This window comes from Geotrypetes seraphini, chromosome 10 (assembly GCF_902459505.1).
Source record: "Geotrypetes seraphini chromosome 10, aGeoSer1.1, whole genome shotgun sequence".
Taxonomy (NCBI): domain Eukaryota; kingdom Metazoa; phylum Chordata; class Amphibia; order Gymnophiona; family Dermophiidae; genus Geotrypetes; species Geotrypetes seraphini.
The window spans coordinates 62541729-62563639 of NC_047093.1; the positions used below are offsets into that span (position 1 = coordinate 62541729).

The window sequence follows — 21911 nt, forward strand, 5'->3', positions numbered from 1 at the left end:
TCTGCACTTTCTGCATTGCTGCTATTCTGGGTCGGCCCCGCCCAGCTACCAAGAAAGACATGCTTACTTTTCTTGCTATGATTGGTCACTGCCGCCAATGGATCTCTGCTTGTTCCTTCTATGACCAGATTTTGAGACAGACCCTGGTTTCTGAAATGACTGCTCTTATCAGATGGACTTATGAAATGTTGGACATTTAAGATGTGCTTTGGTTTCTAGCTCAAGTTTGGGTTTTCCTGCTTATGCCCACATGTTTTATCTCTTTGTTTGGGACTATTGTAACACCATGAAGGGAGAACATGGCGGTAAATTACGCTCTGTTGCCTTTTTTTATAGTCACTCCTGTTCAAGAAAGCCCTGGCTGCTTGTGCTATTGTGGTAGAGATGGTTACTTTTCTGATCCTAGGTCACCCCATTACCCTTCATACTTTTCACGATGTTCAAGCCCTTCTTTTAAATAGGCTTCTGGGTCTCAAGGGTGAACAGGATTCTCTTCCTCTCTTTTTTCACAGCTTCCTCTGAATTTGATGCCTGGCATTTGGCAGGTGCCCAAAGCCGCCCTTCTGGACGGACTTTGGTGCAAAGAGGGGAAACCCTGGATACCAGCTGCTAGCTTATTCATTGCCCAATATCATGGTATTGGTTATCGTAGTGCTCGCTCGACATTTTAACTTCTTGCTAGTGATATTTTCATTCTTGACCTTTTGCTCCTTGATACAGATATATAGCTCAATAATTACAGCTGGCATGGTTGTGAATTGAAAATAAATTGGAAAATACAATTCCTTTCTATTGTTTTAGCTGAAATTAGGATGTTGCTAATTTAAAATGTTTTTTCCGGATTTATACATAGCCATCCCAGATCCGTTTTGGCACAGATATTTCTAATGTTTTCCACGGGTCCTCTTTATCACTGCAGAGATAGAGACGCTCCAAAGAGACATTAGCTTTATGCCTTTTTCCAAATATGAGATGGTTATGATATACATTATTTGTTGTTTTGGTTTTTTTTATATCAATGTGTTTATTTGCAGAGTTAAATTCAGCCCTGCACACTTGACAGATGGAGAAATAGCTCCACGTTTAAAAACTTTATGTTTTGTCTGTGTCATGTCTACTTGTTTTAGTTTAGTGGGTACCCCAGGATACATAATATTGGCCATTTCTAGAGCTCTTTTTCCACTTCTTACTAGCCTAACTGCGCAATGTTCTTTTACTTATAGCTTTTATATTCTGAATATAGTTTAGTTAGGGGTTATAAGAAAAAGTTTTATTTTATGCAGCGTTTATTTCGTGGTGTTCCCTACATATGATCCATTCAATATACATTTCTGAATACGTTCAGTACATCAGTATGGTCTCTCTGAGGTGTATAATAGTTATATGCAGCACACAAAAACATATCTTTTTGGCTTGTTCAATTAAGAACCTTAAGTAACTGAGTATTGTCTCTCTTTTGCCATAGCTATGCCAAGTAAATGAATTGGTATTGTTACATGTTGCCACATTCAGTACAGGCAACATGGTTTCTCTTGTTTTCTATCTCTTATTTGGATCACATTGGAGTACAGCTGCTGAATGATATTTGGAATGCTTTCCAAGCATTTCTTTTCAAGTATCTCTTTCTGTATGCACAGACATCTGGCTGTTCTCCCTTTGAGGTTCTCACGGGATGACCTTTCCCCGCCCCATGGGTAGATTTTCCCTTGATACAGGAGGAATACGTCTAAAAGCTAATTGAAATATTAGGGCTTGTTCAAAGAAACGTGTCTTGCACTTCTCCTTTCTCTCCACAGATTCCTACCCATTTTTTCCAGCCTGGTGATTGTCCAGCAGCTTTCCAAGGATCGGAAGCAGACGGATTTCCCCTTTGGCCTTCCCACTACTGTGATCGCTGTGACCAGGCCCGCTGCACTCACTGAGGAGTTTCCTGTTTGGATCCACGCAAGTCGCTTGAAGAGGGTTAACCTAAAACCCTAGAAGCAAGTCTTCCCTGCGCAGATTTCACCTCCTCCAGTGGAACAACATGATGATCTCATTGCAGCATTCTACCAACTTTATCATTCTCTTACTGGCACCGCTGCTGCTAGTTTTTCTCCCTGTATGGATCATTTCTAACTGGGTCTACAGGGATGATGTGTTCTGGGTTCACGACACTTTCTGCCCATACCCATCTGTAAATGACACTCCTGCTGTAAACAGCACCCCCGACACCTCTTTGCGAACACGACGTCAAGCTGGACTACTCCCTCGCAAAGGCTGTCCTTCAATTGGAATCCAGAAAAGACCGATAGTATGCTACCCTTTGGTATAATTCCAGCAGTGTGCAAGTTGCCACCTTCTCCTTTGAGTATTGTGACATTGTGGACTGTTCATCAATTGATATCCCAAGGCTGTGCCATTGGTCCTCAGAGATTCCTAAAACTAAGGACATATATGTATATGTTACTGACTTACGTTGGGGGGATAAGTGTGCATTCTGGGGAGTGGTAGGGTGGAATATTAATACTGACTGGGCTTATAAACTAGAAAATACCCTGAAAAACAGTGGACCAAAATGGTAAATCACTGCTTACTTGTATGGCCCTTCATAAGGTTGGACACTGTTATAGGAAAAGTGTTCCTGCACAAATTATTAAGCTTTCTCTTACTATTGACAACCCTAGACCTACTGATGAAGGTATGTACATTATGGACATGTGGTTTAAGGGTGGGTCTAGCTATCATCAGTTTTCTTACGGGATCTATCTACCTCCACTCATCCTCTCCCGCCATTTTATGGGGGCCCCAAAAAATACTAACCCACTGGCCCCTACATTCAATAAACTTACTGACATGATGGCTATTGCCAATCCCACTTTTGAAGATATTGTGGCTGTTGAGGTAGGGTTTTCAGAATGTAACCTTTGGTTAGAATGGATGAAATTCACTGCTGATCAACATAATAAGAGTAATTGTTACATATGTGCTCAAGCTAGACCCCATCTAGGAACCGTACATCTGGACCTCCCTCCTGGTATCCAACCATGCCTTTTTGGGTTATTTACCTATCCTCTTTGTGCACTGTAGTGTTCTAAATACCCTTTGTTGCCAGGACAGCAAAAGCTTGATATTGCCGTTACCATCTATAAGGGCAATTACACATGTCATGTTTCTAATCTGACACAGAGTAGTTTTGTAGGTAATTTACCCCCAGGTTATTGTTCTGTCTTGGCTCATAGGTGTGCCCCATTGTTGCTGCATCAGATTTGATATTTACTGGCTTTATGGAGACTTTTGGCTCCCTGTTAAGCTACCCAGCCAGTGGATAGGCCAGTGCACTTTAGTTAAGGTTACTATGCTCCTGCATATTTTTCTGAAAGGCATCCTTCCTATTCACATGGTTTTTCCTTTTATTTGTCTTGATATAAATCTGATCACATGTATACATAGATGCTATAGGGGTCCCAAGAGGGGTCCCAGATGAATTTAAGGCCCGAGCTCAGGTTAAGGCTGGGTTTGAGTTCCTTATTCCCTTTATTACTATTAATAAGAATGTTGATCGGATTAGTTAAAATTATTATAATCAGCAACGCTTTGTGAACTATTCTAGGAACGCCTTGCAAGGTATTACTGATCAATTAGGCTCCACTTCTCAGATGGTTCTCAAAATCATATGGCCCTAGATATGATTCTAGCTGAGAATTCTGAAAAATTCTCCTCAGTATTTTATGCTGTTGTACTTTTCTTTCTGACAATATAGGTCCTACTATGGACATTCAGAAATTAGCAGACCTCTTTGCTGAGTTCAAATGTAACTCTTATTTATCTAATTTTTGGGATCAGCACTTTAGTTGAATGCATAATCTCTTATTATTTGCACTCTTGTCTTGACTGCTCATGTACTGTGTTATTCGTATTACAGCTCCTAAAAAGACCCCTCCTTGAGAGACATACCTAGAGTATCACTCCCTTCCAGCTCATGCTGTGTATTTGTGACGTCATTTACATGACGTAAGAGGGGATTTGAAGGGACACGTATCAGAACTTTAGTAAGTGTCCTTAGGCATATGTTGTTTAAAGATGCAAAGGTAGGCCCTGTTTATCTTTCCCTTCTTTGAAGATGGTATAAGGACATCTATGTTTGTCTTTCTTTCTTTGACATGAATGTTTAAACAGAGTTGTAGTGAAGTGAATTCAATTGTTTTGTTAAGCCGTATTTACAGACAGCTTTAGTTAAGAAGCTCTGCTGGTCAAGGCTTTTTCTTACCTTTTGGACTTCAATCTCTAGATAGGAAAAATGCTGATGTGTTTAAAGTTTCATGTGACCTTACGTCACATGCTGACACATGCTGGCAAACCTGATTCGTATAAATATGTGAAACTCATAATAAAAGACGGACATGTTTGAAAGATGGTTTCTGGTCTTTAAGATGTGTCCCCAGGTACCTGACTTACATATGACAGAGACAGAGAAAGTATGGGGCAGGAATTGGGACCTGAATCCTTTTCAGGTATGGGGGGTGGGATTGGGGGTGGGGGTTGTGGGGTCGGCGGGGGGTTGCGGGTCGGCAGGGGGGGCCGATCGGGGATTCGGGGGGCGGTCTTTGGGGGGGTTGTGTCGAGGGCAGGAGAGCCTGGGATCCCTCCTGCCCGTATTGTAGTGGGGGGTAGGGGGTCCGCCTGGGCAGGAGTGTTTGGGCTCCCTCCTGCCCAATCGTGTAGGGGGGTGGGGGGCGAGAGGCCAGGAGGGCTTGGGCTCCCTCCTGGCCTGATCGTAATCGGGGGGTGCCGCGGGTGCCGCAGGGCAAGAGGGCTTGGGCTCCCTCTTGCCCCGAACGTAATCGGGGGGGTGCCGCGGATGCCACGGGGCAAGAGGGCTTGGGCTCCCTCTTGCCCCGATGCTGTCGGGGAGTCGGGGAGTTGGCGGGGCAAGAGGGCTTGAGCTCCCTCTTGCCCTGATGCTGTTGGGGAGTCGGCGGGGCAAGAGGGCTTGGGCTCTCTCTTGCCCCGAATGTAATCGGGGGGTGCCGCGGGTGCCGCGGCGCAAGAGGGCTTGGGCTCTCTCCTGCCCGGATCGTTTTAAGGTGGGGGGGATTCTGTAACCGGTGGTGTTTTTGACAGACACCGGTTATAGAATCCAGGTTTTAGGCGAAGGACTGGCTCCTCCTTCGCCTAAAAGCCCTTGTGTTGGACGTTTGGGGCTTAGGTTTTTTTGGTTCATTATGGGGTATAAGTGTAGACGTAGTGGTGGTCTGGGCGTTTAAACAGCTGAATGTAGAGGCAGGACATTATCAAAAAAAGGATGTTTGTTTTGGTTATGGACATTTTCCCTGCTTCTGCTTTCAACGTTTAAGGCCTTAGGCATTCTGCGTTCACTCTCTCATATCTATATGTATTACATACATTTGTCCATCAAAATGTATAATTTAACCCGTCATGATTTTTCCAATTTTTTGTGATCATTTGAACCGCAATTCCAGTTAAAATCAAGAAAAGACGGCTTTTAAATTTATCAAGGGTAGGTTTAATATGTAAAATAGTACCACAAATTATTGCTTCCTATGTTAATGGAATATCCGATTCTAAAACTATATTTATTTGTCCCCAAATTGACTTCCAAAAGCTAAATATCAGCGGACAAAAAAATAACAGATGATCTAAAATCCCTATATCAGTATGACAGTGCCAGCATCTATTTGATCTAGAACTATCTATTTTTTGCAACCGAACTGGGGTCCAAAAAATTCTATGCAATAAAAATAACCATGATTGTCTCATAGATGCTGATGCTGTACATTTTAACCTCCAATTCCAAATTCGTGGCCAACGAGATACAGAAATATACTGCTTAATCTCGATGTTCCAGATATCTCTAAGACTATTTTTTGGTTTTTTATTCACAAATTCAGAAATTAATTTACACCACTGGGCAGCCTGATGTCCTACTAAATCTGTAACAAAGGATCTGCAGGCTAAAATAATTTTTAAGATTTTTCCATTCAAGGAACCCATTCCGAATGGCCTGCTTCAACTGCAACCACCTATACTGTTGAGAATTCAAAATACCGAATGATTGTTGCAGCTGTGAAAATTCCAGCAGTTTCTCATTAAATATTACATCATCCAATATCCAAATTCCTGCCTGCATCCAATTCTTCCAGGCGATCCCAGCACCGCCCACTTGAATCTTGGAGTTTAACCATAAGGACTGCAAAGTAGATTTCATTATAGAATCATCATAGTTTATCAATAAATTTAATTTTTTCCATGTATCCAATAGAATTACGTTATCTCTAGCATAACTAGGTAATCTGATACTTAGTACATGAGAAAGTCGCATTGGGGACATAATTTTCCATTCCAGGTGTAACCAGTCTGGCATATGTTCCATGAGTTCGGGGAGGAACCAATACATTCCTTGGCGCATAATATAGGCCTGATGATACCTATAAAAGTTGGGAAAATTTACCCCACCCTCCGCAATTGGCTTTTGTAAAGTTCCCATAGCAATTCTAGACTTTTTACTCAGCCAAATAAATTTAACAAGAATATTATTTAACTTTTTATAAAAAGATCCCTGAACGTAAACCAGTATCATACCTAATTGGTAACAAACTACAGGCAAAATCATCATTTCTACAGTCTGAACTCTCCCCCACCAAGACAAATGCAGTGGGTTCCAATGCTCACACATCTCCGAGACCTTTCGCAATATGGATTTTTCATTCGCCTGTATCGTTTCATCCAAAGTTTTCTGTATCCAAATACCTAAATATTTAAAATCACTTTAAAATCAGAAGCGTTCGAGGCTTGTGCGGTTAAGGCAGAGCTTATAGAAATGGGGCGGGGACAGGGACAGCGACAAAACTCAGGGGGATGGGACAGGGAAATTGAGTTCCTGCGGGGACAGATTTGTCCCCGTGTCATTCTTTAATGCAAGCTTTTAGGACAATCAAAATTCTGTCCTCAGGCTACTGTGCTGCAAGTACCAAGAACCCCACATGGCCAAGCGACTTCCCTGAGAAAGCAAGAACTGATGAACTCTTCAAGTACATTTTGGAGAGATTCAAATCAAGTTATTAAACACGATAGTGCGGAGAAATTACGCAGATACTAGAGCGATGACCTTATGTGTTGCTGAGGTTAAGATGTGGCATGCTTTGGTGGGTCAATTAAGACTATGTGCAAATCGGCTCCAGTTTAAGAAACAGTTAAAAACTCAGTTGTTTGTTACTGCATTCTTGTGATTCATCAGCTGATATTTGAAGAGAAGAAATTATTCAGTTTTGAAGATTTGAATTTGAGACTTATTTTATGTATGTTTTATCGCTATAAACCATTTAGTTTCTAGACGGCATATACGTTTTTAAATAAATAGATAGCGACATAGTAAATAACAGCAGATAAAGATATGAACAGTCCATCCAGTCTTCCCAATCGTCACACTCATTATATTAATTCCTGATTACATTGTCTTTCTTTGGCATTTCTGAGACATAGACCGTAGAAGTCTGCCCAGCATTGTCCTTAGGTTCCAACTACTGGAGCTGCAGTCGAAACCCACTCCAGCCTATCCAAATCATCTTGTTATCTGAGGGACACAGGCTGTAAAAGTCTGCCTGTCACTGTCCTCAAATTTCAAATCACTGGCGTTTCCGTTGAAGCCCTCTCCAGCCCATTTTAAACTGAACTGCCGTATACGGGTCACAGAAAAACAAAAGGAATTGACCCCAAAATATCCACAAAGAAGAAAATCCAGAGAAAACCAAAAAAAACTCTGTGGAGTGACGATGTTCCTAAATGGACTTTATTTGAAAGTACAGTTCCAAAGGCACATTAAAATCATCCACATAAAATAATTCCATCCACATAAAAGTAAATCATCCACATAAGAGCCTTAAAGGACCTAGTCCACTAGGGATACAGGACCCAACACGGTCCGTGTTTTGACAAAAAGTCTTCTTCAGGGGTCCCTGGGGGTCCTATAAAGTTGAGTACGTGGGAAACAATTGTGTGGTGAGCCGGAAGTGAGACACTGCTTGCATTTTTTTTCCATTGCAAATGCAAGCAGTGTCTCACTTCCGGCTCACCACACAATTATTTCCCACGTACTCACCTTTATAGGACCCCCAGGGACCCCTGAAGAAGACTTTTTGTCAAAACGCGGACCGTGTTGGGTCCTGTATCCCTAGCGGACTAGGTCCTTTAAGGCTCTTATGTGGATGATTTACTTTCATGTGGATGGAATTATTTTATGTGGATGATTTTAGTGTACCTTTGGAATTTTGATACTTTCAAATAAAGTCCATTTAGGAACATCGTCACTCCACAGAGTTTTTTGGTTTTCTCTGTATACGGGACACAGACCATGGAAGTCTGCCCAGTACCAGCCCTAGTTCTTCACAGGTGTATTCCCTTACCTGTCTCCCAGCTCCTGCGCTATCAGAAGATGCTTCAGGTGATATTCAATTGCTCTCTCATAGTCTTGAAGAAGAGTGAAGGTGTTTCCAAGGCTGTAACAGGCCTGAGCTTCTACTGCTTGGTCCTTCAGCTGCCGGGAGAGCTGTAGTGTTTTTCTGTGTGGAAATAATAGAAAGACCTCTGACAAGAGGAAGATGGCACCTTTCATAATGTATTGCTGGCAAATGCAAGGGTTATCTGAAGAATGTGTTCTCACACTTGGATGTTTAATGGAATGTGTAGTACTTGGCTGTAAATAGATATTTAAATCAATGTAATTCATTGGCTAACAAAGAAAAAAGAACCACCATACTCTGCAAAAGAAAAACAACAAAAAAGGAGCAGAGATGGCCAAGGGGTGGAAAAATTGCAAAAGAACTTTTTTTTTTTTTAAGATGGATCTATTAAAAAGATCCAACACAAATCTGTTTTGGTGAATGCTTGCCTGTTTCAGGGGTAACTTAATGCAGTGGAAACAAAATTAATACCAATAGATATGCAGCTGGGAATTCCCCATAAAACCCAGGTGTCTAAATGCTTAGGACCTCATAAAACACAGCAGCAGAATAGTATTCTCCTCAGGCTTCATCTTCTCCCTTGCTCCCTGCACTTCCAGTATAGAGGTAGGCCACACTGGGAGGTAGCACTGCAGTGGTCAGAGATCCCACAACCAGAACCCACAACCTCAGAGCTGCCAAGCTCATGGTCTCGGTAGCTTGGCAGCTCCGAGCTTATGGGGTCTCCGACTACTGCAGTGCTACCTCCCTGTGCATTCAGACTTCTGGGTTTTATGACAAATGCCCCAGCTATCCTCTATAATAAAACCCTTAGCGCACATGCGCAATTGAAACTTCGTGCAGCTGTGATCCCTGATCCGTGGCTCCGTGTTGCTGCATGCGCAGTAGGAGCCTTCGGCGGTTTGCGACGTGTGCAGCAGTTTCTCCAGCAACGTTCCTGCCCCGTTCTCCAACGCCAGCTGACCTCTGACGACTCCTCTTCTTCTCACCCCCTACCAGCAGTGGCAGCAGCCGTGGGACATTTGCTAGGCCAGCTAACTTCGATAATGCAAAGCGGGCCGGCCTAGCAAAAGCCCTGAGGCTTCCCGGCCTAGCGGATGCTGGACAGTGAGTAGGTAAGGGAGAAGGGGTACTACTGGACAGGGGGAGGTAAAAGAAACAGAGAAGGGTTACTGCTGGACAGGAGGAGCAGGGAAGGGGTGCTGCTGGACATGGGGGAGGTAAAAGTAAGGGAGAAGGGAAGACAGATAGGGGGCAGAGAGAAAGAAAGAAAGAAAGAAATGCCTAAGTCTACCCATCTATTCTAGCACCCATTAATGTAACGGGCTAAAAAACTAGCATATCTATATTGAGTTTGTTTCCACAATGCTTAAGGACCCTGATGCCGAAATCCATCAAAACACACCCGTGCCTGGTCTTTTTCTAAAATAAAGATTCAATTTTTTAAAATAGGCTCCAGTGATTTTCTTCCACTCCTCGGCCATCTTCGCTCCTTTTTGTTGTTTGTCATTCATAGGCTTACATTCAAAGTAGAACAATTTTTAAAAAAATGTATGCATCTTATATATACTGTTATATCACAAAGTCTCAAAACGTGTTGCTGTCTCAGGGCTCTGGGTAACTCTACTGATTCTGACACGGAAAGGAACTTACATGTAATATTCTGCAGACACATCAAACTTTCCCTGGAAGATGTGCGCATTGCCCAGATTACTGTATGCTCTCCTCTCGGCAGCTTTATCACCAAACTCTTTAGCAATTGCAAGACGCTAGAAGGAAAAGGGGAAAAATTATTCTCATCATCATTTGAATATCACATATCAGGGGTTTGCAGTACTGTAGGGGGAATCAGAAGAGATAGCATATGTTTCTTGGATCTTACAGTCTAGTCAAGACACACAAGAAAAGAAAATATTCAAAAGCACCTACAAGGCTGATGGTGATCTTGAGTTTTGCTCCTGACTCCAGTTTTCATTCATGCTCTTACCGACATCTCTACAGCACTTCTACCAAAGTGCACATATGCATTGTGCTATATTCAAGCCAGACTTTTGATAAAGGCACAGACGCCATTCCGGCTTATTCATCAATAAAGTGATTTTTTGAACAATATACCCTTGGCTGGTCTATTGACATCCTACCCTCACGAATCCTTTGTTGTGTGCTTGCATTGAGGCCTGTCCTTGGCTTCCGATTCAGTGTGATAACTGTTTTGTTCCAGGGATTCTATTTATAATTTTGATCACATTTTTACAAAATAGCAAACTTATGTGTCTGAAAAAGGAGGGTAATTATGGGGCAGAGCATGGGGTTGCAATAGCACAAAGACGTATACATTTAAGGGTGTTGCTAACAATGTGGGCTACTGTTAAGATGTGTTATTTTACCACTATCTCATGCTATTTTTACACAGGTCCCATCTTCTGCAAAGAGATCTAGTTAGTAATAATTGGGGTTAACAGTAAAATAACACATCTTAACGGTAGCCTATGCGGATAAATTCTTTTTTTAAATAAAGAAAAAAGAAATTAAAGTAGTCTAATCTAAGAGAATCAAGTCATTGTGACATCACTGATGAGGTCGGCTCTTAGGAATTGGTGGAGTGAGGCATTATGACATCACAATATCAGCTCTGGTTACCGGAGACTGAAACTCTTCACACTAAGGAGGGAAGTTATCAAATGTGGGCTGTCACTAAGATGTTATGTTAGCAATAATAAGAAGACCTAGTTACTAATAACAGGTTAAGAGTAAAATAACATATTTTAATGATAGCTCATAATGACAACTTCCCTCCTTAGAGGCAAAATTTAGCTGAACATATAAAAATTTTACATTTATGGGCCAATGGCTAAACAGCTCATATAATTTTTTCATGTATAACTGATAGTTGAAAGTTACATAACAGATGCCACTTAAATTGATTGATGCAACTAAAAATACACGTAAAGGGCAATTTAACTGGGCACCCACATTTACATGCCACTTGCATGTGCAGCATAACAGCACTTTCACAGGTAAGTGTACTACATGTTAGCTTGTAAGAGCGCCCATTAGTGGCAGAGCATCATAAATGCAAGGGAGTGTTCCATGGATGTATCATGGGAAGGGTGTGGGTGGTGATGCCATTTACATGTGTAACCTACAACTTTACATGCGACCTTACTGCAGTTTTGCCAGATCTATGTAATACTGACGTCAGGTTAATGTAATAGAATCTGGGGGTACACAAAAAAAAGAGGCAAGCGAGATGTCTAAAACCAAACCAAGGCAATGAATTTATTAGTCCATAAGAATGTCCAAAGAAGAGAGCACCTCTCTTCTGTAAAATCCCAACTAGGATCCCAGTTTTGGCAGAAGCCTTCCTCAGGGGTCTAGTAAGGTTCTGGTAAAGCAATAAAGCACAGGACAAATTCACCGTCACACTGCGACAACGATCAAAACGAAACCGCACATTCCAAATTAGCCTCAGATATTTACTGCTGGTGTCCAGGCATGGTCTAGCATTGAATATCTGGAATTAATTCTGTCCACAGTGATCAGAACTGAAAAAATGCCAACTGCCATAGGCTGAATATTGACCGGTCTATGTTAGTAGTATATAAGTGGTTGCCATGCTGCTGAATACTGATCTCAAGAGGTTTTGAGCTACAGACCACAAGTAAGAGATTATTATCATAAAACAGATCACAAATTCTTATAACAGAAAATAAAATATAAAATGCTTGGGTCTGATTTAAGTTACCGTACCACAGTTCAGAAGTTTTACCCCAGCAAGAATACAGTTTGCATGTTCTGCTTCCCCTGTCTACAGAAAACATCTTCCAAAGAAGTTTTCAAGCAGAGGCCTAGATCCATCTTGTAGCTACTTCGGCTAAAAGGATTAGAGAAGGCTGCTTTGTAAATTAAATACATTACAAACGTAGCTATAAAGGAATAAGATAACGGAAATCAAAAAAGCCTGGGACAGGCAGTGAAAGTGATATAAAGCAGATGCTGCAGTACTGCAGCAGGAAAGAAAATTCGGTAGGTCAGATGGGCCATGCTGTGTTTAGACTAATTTTTATTTATTTTCATTTTAATTTCTTACATTCCGCCTGAAAGCTACTGAAGTGGTGTACATTCAGATACAGTAGTTATTTTTCTGTCACTGGAGGGTTCACAGTCTGTGCCCCTCCCCCCACCTCTGAAACTCAGGAAGAATAAGGACCTTTATCTGCCATTATATTATTATTTCTAGTGCAATGGAATCCCGAATAGATTTACAGCTCCATTGCCTCCTTCAGGGAAACTGCTCTCTGCTGAGTTACACTTACACCATAGGCATAACATCACTTCCATATCGTCTTTCTTGTAATTAAACCTGGATAGCCAGGGTCTCTGGCATTAATTCAGCATGGGGTTCACACAGTAGACTGGTGTTAATTAGCCACAGCATAGCTCCTGCCTAGGCTGTGTAACCAGAATGTAGCACAGCGATTTCCTGCTTGGATCTTGCTGCACGATAAGGGAAAAACCTGTTTTCCAATATACGCTAACTCCTTCCTAATTACTACCAGTCAGCTTCATAAAATGATGATGATGATTGCTCAACCTAGGGTGCCATCTGTGTCGATGATATGAATAAGTGAGCAGCCACTGCCTTGGGATTCTTGCCCACACTTCCTATTTCATGAAGATTTTACTCATTATGTGTAGTGATGGTCTGAGGTAGAGAATGACATGGGGGCATCCCCATCCCCACAGGAACTCATTTTTCCATCCCGCTGAGTTCTTTTCCTGTCCCATTCCTGCAAGCTCCTTCCTCATCTGCACAAGCCTCAATCACTTTAAAATCATAAGTGTTCGAGACTTATGCGGTTAAGGCAGAGTTTACAGGAATGGGGCAGGGACAGCGACAAAACTCGCGGGGACAGGATGGGGAAGTTGAGTTCCTGCGGGGAGGGAGAAAAATTTATCTCTCATCTGAGTTACTGGGTCTGGCAGATCTGCAGCCTGCCAAAACCTTGTTAAGTTCAGTAAATACAAGCTTACTATTATATTGTTTGGTAAAGAATTGTTTCTTAATTGGGCATGAATTTAAGAAAAGACAGCTGGAAGTGTTTGATATTTAATATAACGTACAATCTCCTGGTGAAAGTAAAGTGAGAAATATCTTCATAAACTGCTGGATGGCCCTAAAATGAGCTATTTAAGAGCCAATTTTATTATTTCCCTGCATCTCTCCCCCACCACTTCCCACGACACAGAATGGAAAAACACCTTTGTAAATCAGGCCCTAAAGATTGGATGAAATCATACACTGTGTCAATGGGAATGGGAGCTCTGTCTAAGAGTTAAGGGAAACAATAAAAAGTGCTCATCACTGAGAGAGGCTTGGGAATCTTTAAAGCAAAAAAAAAAGAGAGGATTTTTAAAAAAACTCTATGGGATGCCTACTTGCAGTATATGACCCCACAAGGGAGAAGTCTTATCATGAACACTCTTTGATTTTGTGTGGGGCCTCCCCTCCCCACTTTTTTGTAATCTGTCTTTTAATTGAGTTGATAGGAAGGCAAGTTGGGTGGGTTGGGTGCAGAGATAGGGAGATGAAGGTTTTTTTTTTTGCTTATTTGGTATGTCAGAGAGATATAAGAACCGATGCCTTCTGGCCAATTAATATTCTGGGTCTTAAGATTAGTATGGTTTTGGGTGTGGGGTTATATATTTTTATAAAATTGCAGATTACCATATTTGGTGGGAGTGTGGGAGGATTCAGAAATTTTGGGTGCTAGTTACTCGCTCTTTGACAGGTTGGATTCAGGATCCGATACAACTTGTACCTCAGGTGTGTTTGCTCGGGTTACATAATGTTAGAGAAGCTCCTTGGCAGACAAAATTGGTCCGAATGGGGTTGGCAGCAGCCAAATGTTTGATAGCGCAGTATTGGAAGAAGTTAGTTGCTCCACCAGAAGTTGAATGGTTGGAAAAATTACGAAAACTTGCTCAGATGGAATGTTTAGCTGCTAAGCATTATGGTTATTATGACAGTCAGAAGTGGACTTGGGACAACATTTTTCATTGTATTTGATCCTATCTTTCTGTAGAGTGGGGAGGGGGGGGGGTTAGGGGGGAAGGGGTAGGGTGGTTGTTTGGGAGTCTCTTTGCAGAAACAACAATGGGACTTCCGCATAGTGAATATTATGTTGATGTTTTTCTTGTTTTCTTTTTATCTTATTTTATTATATGGTATTATATGATGGGCTGTGAGATTGGGGTATAATTGTGCACTGATTACTCTGTGGGCTATATTGAGTGGTTGTACTATTCTACAGTGGTGTTCTTGTGGTGATTATATTGTTATTGTTTTTATTATAAAATTCTAATAAAAATTGAAAAAAAAAAAAAAAAAATATTGCAGATTACACATCTATTCATGTTTAAATGCGGTGACGGGACTAAATCGCGTGAGACAACGGCGCGCCGACAACTGAGCGCAAGGTTGACGGCGCGCCAAAGAAAACCACTATTTTAAAGGGATCCGACAGGGGGTGTGGGGGGGAACCCCCCCCACTTTACTTAACAGACATTGCGCTGGCGTTGTGGGGGGCTTGGGGGGGTGGAACCCCCACATTATACTTAAAACTGAACCTTTTCCCTAAAAAACAGGCAAAATGTTTGGTTTCAAGTATAATGAGGGGGGTTACAACCCCCCAAACCCCCCCCAACACCAGCGCGATGTCTGTTAAGTAAAATAGGGGGGTTCCCCACCAACACCCCCCGTCGGAACCCTTTAAAATAGTGCTTTTTTTCGGCGCGCCGTCAACCTTGCACTCAGTTGTCGGCGCTCAGTTGTCGGTGCGCCGTTGTCTCGCGCGATTTTGTCTATGAACCTTAAATGCTATCGAGCAGGTGTTACTTGTATAGTCTTACTGATTTCTAAAACTATCTGTATTGAGATGTTTGAATCCTCCTCCCCAAACTGTCTGAAGTTAAAAGAAGAAGAAAAAAGGAGCTCTTCAATGTGCATGTGTATAGTAGTGGATGGGGGGAGGGGTAGTTTGACGACTGGAGGTATACGATTCTTGTTTTGATTTGGATACCTGGGATTTTTTTAACATCCAAAAGTTAAAATCCCATTTGACCCCTTGCCTAGTTTTTCATGCTTCAGTGCTCTCAATCCAAAGCAATAGGCAGCACTATGAATTATAAAATGGGAATAAAAGCCCTTAAGAGATTTCAGGAAAAAAAAGAGTGAAAGGTATGAGCCCAGAAAGAGACCAGTTTTCTCCAGAACTAGCAAAGTTATTAGAACTCTTCACTATAGAAATGCACGTTTTTGCAGGAGTCGAATAAAGGGAATCTTCTAAAGTTGATGAAGAATGAAAGTAGAGTGAGCCACAGCAGAAGCTAGTTCTAAGTTAGGGCTTTTTAAATCTATCTTGGGGGCCCCACAGCCATTTAAGGATATCCATAATGAATATGCACAAGATGCATATTGAATTCCCACAATATGCAGAATTTATCACATGCATATTAATTCTGGTTGATAACCCACAGCAATCAGCCTTTTTTTTCTGGCCGCTGCAGATGCAATTAGCCCCAAATATTCAATGGCAAGCTATGTCTAGTGCTAGCTAGTGCTGCCCAATTCAGGGGAAAAAAATTTCAATTCAATTCGGCCTATTGAGTTGATTTTTCGATTTGATTTACTTTTCCTGCCCAATCAGGTGATTTTTTTAAACAGCTTGGTGGGATTATTTTTGTAGCCTCTTCACCCACCCCATCCCCCTTTGCCCTCTCTAGTCCCATGCCGGTGCTGTGATATAAACAAAACCACAAAGACTTTTCCTCTCTCTGTTAGGTCCTAGCTCACGCTCGCTAACACCAGCTCTGGCAGGATCCACATTTTAAATATGACATCATATAATCACAAAATAGAAAATAAAATTATTTTTTCTAGCTTTTGTTGTCTGGTCATCTTATTATTTAAATCGTGTTGGTCTCAGGCTCTGGTTTCTGTTTGTCTTTTGTTAACTCGCTCACCAGTGTCTCCTGCCCATTTGACGTTTTCTTCTTTCTCCATGCTCACCATTCACCTGGAAGTTAATCAGGCACCGGCAGATATTCAGATAGTCTTTTTTCTGTTCTAACTTTCTGTCATTTCTCAGCCAGACAATAGCAACAGTAAGGGAAATCTTGAATGCTCCTCTATACTTAAATCAACTACCCCATATGGAATCATAAATCAAAGCAAATACATAGGAAACAGCACTGGGGTCCAGTGGGCCAGTTAAGTGTTATCTAGCACATTTATAGTATTGTGGCTGAGAAATATCCCTACACAGGATATTTGTTTGAATATTTTTCAATGGTTTTTACAATGCACAATTCAATTAGTTATTTAGAAATAGAAATTTCAAAATAATCTTTTTTTAGTTGACTAAAATAGGGAGGGTGGGAGAAGAAGCAAGTGATTATAACAGATGAGGATTAGTGAAGTGGAAACTGGAATGGCATGTGCCATTAGAGGCCCCGTGATTAGAGAATGACACGGTGGTTGTTACCTGCGGCTAGCCACGGGTAACCCGCCATAACGGTGACCAAATAAAAAGGTCACCGCGAGTTCGGGGACAAGGCCATTCACCGCCCCGTGGAGCGGTGATTGGTAGCACGGGGCAGTGAACAAGTAGTGAATGTGCGGTGAACAAGCGTTCGATCCGGCAGCCCACTCTCTCCCGCCGGCCGTCCATGCATCTCCCTCCCTCCTTTTCCCTTACCTTTTCTTCTTGAAACTGGCGATTTCTATAAGGCTACCAGCTGTATTACAGCCGGAGCCTTGAAGTCGCGTTGTGTTGCCTGCTGGAAAAAGTCTCCTCTGACGCAACTTCCTGTTTCTGTTTGCATCGGAGGAGACTTTTCTAGCAGGCAACCCGACGCGTCTTCAAGGCTCCGGCTGTAATACAGCTCGTAGCCTTATAGAAATTGCCAGTTTCAAGAAGAAAAGGTAAGGGAAAAGGAGGGAGGGAGGGAAATGCACGGCTGGCCGGCGGGAGGGAGCTGCTGGTCCGCGTGAAGGGTGCTGGGGATGGGGGGATGGAGAGGAGAAGACGCTGAAGACAGGGACAGTGATGGGGCGGTGAAAGAGACAGTGAGGATGGTGACGGGGTGGTGAAGGGGATGGCAGAGACAGGGACAGGGCGGTGAAAGGACCAGCGGGGACTGGGCGGTGCAGAGGATGGTGGTCCGGGGACGGGACGGTGACGGGGGACATAATTTTTCCCCGTGTCATTCTCTACCCGTGATCCCTTTCCAGTCTGAAGTCTAATGCTTCTTTCCCTTTTGGGTGCTATTTAAACATTTGTTTTCGATTAGTAAATGAAACAAGATGAAACAAATAGAATAAACAGAAGATTTCTTATAAATAGTTTTTTAACTAAATTAAGGATTTTGTTCTTAAAATTGATTCTTATGGGATACTTTATTGTATATTACATTTCAGAGGTGATATCACTACCTATGTATAGCAGACTGAACATTTCTGCTGACTAGTTTTCCACACCGCCCTAACTCTGCCCCTGGACTTCCCAAACACAAGCCAGTTTCAAGGGATACTCAGTGGCACTGCCCTGTTAAGCGACACTGAATATCCCCAGTAAGCAATTTAAATGGCTATCTTTATAACATGAGTGGACATGAGGCCCCCCAGGACAGGTTTGGAAAGTCCTATTTCAAGTTCATGGCCAACATGATGAAGACTTGCCTCATTATGGAAGATGATGGCTTGACTGAAGTTGCCAAGAAGGTAGTGAGTATTCCCAAGGTTCCCGTAGGCCCGTCCTTGGGCCGCTCTGTCCCCTAGTTCCTTCACCAATGACAAATTCCTCCTGTGATGTAGAAAAAAGGAGGAGGATGAAAATATTTCCTGATGTTTTCAGTATAGTACTGTCAAATATGTCCTGAATTGCAGAGTTTCCTCCAGTTTAGGAAACAAACATATCCACCTGTGTGGAATGAAATTTCAGACACACAGGCCCTGATTCTACAAAGTGTGTCCCGATTTTAGGCAGCTGTAGGCTTCCTACAGCTGTCTAATCAGCCAATTGGGATGCATGTTTTTAAAAAAAATGCTCCCCAGGCAGGCCGCCTATATTGAAGGCACCTCCGGGAGCCTAAGGAGGCCCTACGCGTCTCCCTAGTAGAGGAAGAGACTCTTACAATGTAGGCCAGCAAAATGCTGGTAGAAGACTGGACCAATCAGGCCTTAGGCATAACGGGTCTGCCCTCCCCACTAAGCCTAAGGCCTGATTGGCCCAGGCGCCTAGAGCCTGGGCCAATCAGGCCTTAGGCTTCGCGGGATGGGCCGGGAAGGGGCGGGCCCACCTCATTTCGACGAGGCGGGCCTGCCGGCTGGACGGGCAAGACCCATCTGGCCAACAATTAAAGGTTAGTTTGGTGGGGGGAGGTTTGGGGCTGTTAGCGCGGGGGGGGGCGTATTCCGGCAGGAGGGATTGGGCACCCTCCTGCCGGCAATCGGACAGGCGGCCGCAGCCGCTATACTTATAGCGGCAGAGAGATCCCTTGCTGCGATAAGTATAGCGGCTGCGTCTACTCTAACCCGATTCTGTAACCGGTGTCTGTAACGTGGACGCCGGTTACAGAATCGGGGTTTAGTGTAGGCCCGATTCTGTATAGGACGCCTCTCCTGGGCCGTCCTATACAGAATCCGGGCCACATTGTACAGGATCTTTTAGGAGACACATGCATGGAGCATGAAAATCATCAAATGAGAGACCAGCATGTCGCTAATTAAAAAGTCAAAAAGTTACAGAAAAATTACAGAAAGTTACTAGTTGATGTCCATCTAAAATCTAAAACAGTTAAGATGATGATTTTGTCTGTGGTTTGCTACCAAATGGGTATGTTGCCAGTGTTTTTTCAAGGGTCCTTTTACAAGAAATTAAATGGTATTCTTACCAAATTTATTTAGCTGGGGAAAACTGCAAGAATTGCTTTAGTATCTTTACAAAAAACAATTATGGAGGAAGGGGTAAATTTCCCAAACTTTTATAGGTATCATCAAGCCTATATTATGCGTCAGGGTATGTATTGGATCCTCCCCGAGCTCATGGAAAATCTTCCTGTTTGGTTATGGTTGGAATGGCAGCTCCTCTCTCCACTGAGATTAAGTCACATTTTGAGTATCAAGTTTCCAAGGTTATATAAGGACAATAGAATTTTGCTGGATACATGGAGACATTCAAATATATCAATAATTTAACACCTATTCCAATACATAAATCCAAGTATCAGTCCCTTTGGCTAAACTCCAAGATTCAAATTGGCATGTTTAAGGTCATCTGGAAGCATTGGATGAAGGCAGGTATACGTACTTTGGAAGATATAAAGTCAGATGGTAAACTGCTTGACTTTTCACGATTGCAACATACATTTGGTCTGACTAAATCTCAAAATTACAGATGACTGTAATTGAAGCAGGCCATTCAGGAAGGGTTCCCTGATTGGACAAATCTTAAAAGTCAATACAGCTTGCCAGTCCTGTGTTTTCAAGTGGACTTCCTGGGACACCAGGCCTCTCAGTGGTATAGATTAATATCTGGATTTTTGAAAAAGAAACCAAAGACTGGTCTTCTTAACATTTGGAGCATTGAGATAAAGCATCAGATTACTGCGTCTCAATGGCCACGAATCTGGACTTGGAGGTTGAGATGTACGGTGTTTGCATCTATGAGACAAACATGGTTTTTCTTATTACACAGCGTGTATTGGAGCCCAGTTCGGTTACAGAAATTAGATAGTTCAAAGTCTAATAGTTGCTGGCACTGTCATCTCGAAGCCGGGACATTGGACCATTTACTGTACTATTGTCCCTTGATACTTAAATTTTGGAGATCCATATGGGATCAGGTGAACAAAATATTGGAAAATCCAGTGGCATTGACGTACGATACCATCCTATTTGGTACGTTGAGAGCTAAAAGCCAAATATCTGCTAGGAATAACAAACTTTTTTTTATAATGACAGGGGTTGCCATACAACTTATATTGAAGAACTGGAAGAATTGGGATAGGTTAAATTACACTTTCTGGTGGGAATCTCTTTGTTATACTTTTAAAATGGAACTTTTGATGACTATACAGCAGGGAAGTTATAGGAAATTTCTGGATGTTTGGGAGCCATTGGCTAAATTTTGTAAGGAATGATAACTAACTTTATTTTACTGATCTTTAAACATACACATCCAGGGTGGAAGCGAGGGGAGAGGAGTTTGCATTGGAATTGATTTGGGGATTTTTTTTTAGGTAGTTTCTTGTGGGTATTTATTTTCTTGATTACTAGGTGAGAGTGTGGGGGAAAATAATTGCTTATTAATATCTGTAAGTTTATTGTGCTTTTCTTGTAATATTATATGTACATGAATTATTTGCATACATAATTGTAGTTTAAAAATTTAATAAAGGTTTTTTTTAAAAAAAAGAAGAATCTGGAAGTTATGATCTGCAGTAGATGCTGAATCAAGTCTTCTGCAAAATGTCAGTTCAGCACAAAAGACAGAACAGCAGCAAAACGTTTTTGCTGAATTTGTACATCTTAAATAAATACTAAGGATTTAATATTGAAGACACACCTGCTATCCAAATTTGCGTGCAGCTGACTGGAGTCATCTGTTGATTTATAGCAGAACTGTCCAGTTAGTGCCACAGAGAATCATTACAGACCGCCTCTGTGCCATTCAGATAGTGACAGGGTGGTATGGGGTGGGTTGATGGGTCAAAACCGCACGAGACAAAGCCATGCGGACAATGGAGTGCCGACTATTGCATGAAGGATGTCTGCGTGCTGGATTTAAACAGTATTATTTAAAGCGCTCCAAGGGGAAGTGTGTGTGTGTGGGAACCCCTCCACTTTACTTAGAACTGTTGGCGCTCCTCTACATTTCTCCCTCTGTATTCGCTGTGATAGGAGATTAACAGAACCGCAAATATAGAAAAACTGCGAATAACTTTTTCATATATTATTCGCTGTTGTCTATTAAAAACCATCATGAATATGGTGAAACCGCGAATAACATGGTTGGAGACCTGGCCTGTTCCGGAAGAAAAGGCAAAACACGGTGAAGAAAGTGCTGGGAATCAGCGATTTTCTCTGTAAATGCTTGGAATCAGCGATTTCTCAATGCAAGCTGATGTAATTTGGGGGGAGGAGCCAGCAAGCTAAAAACTGTGAATAATCAAAACTGCGATTGCTGAAACCACGAATACGGAGGGAGAAATGTATAATGGGGTGTTTCCACCCCCCCCCCCCCAAAGTGTGAGCAGATGCAAGGTATTCAGTTAATGGCGATATTCAGACCACCATCTGAATAACTATCCAGCAAAATTGCTGTCCTAACTTTATTCAGATAGTAGTTTGAAAATCACTACGATCCAGATAACAGTGGTGCTGCTCAT

At 42.2% G+C, this 21911-nt stretch overlaps 1 protein-coding gene across 1 annotated transcript in view; it reads right to left on the reverse strand.

The window, feature by feature from the left end:
- GPSM1 (G protein signaling modulator 1) overlaps positions 1-21911 on the reverse strand; it is a 283173-nt gene that overhangs the window by 172387 nt on the left and 88875 nt on the right. Inside the window, exons 5-7 of the mRNA XM_033962239.1 lie at positions 18202-18325; positions 10113-10228; positions 8403-8558 (exon numbers count right to left, since the gene is read on the reverse strand). Coding sequence (XP_033818130.1) covers positions 8403-8558; positions 10113-10228; positions 18202-18325 — 396 coding nt within the window. The remainder of the gene's footprint in view (positions 1-8402; positions 8559-10112; positions 10229-18201; positions 18326-21911) is intronic.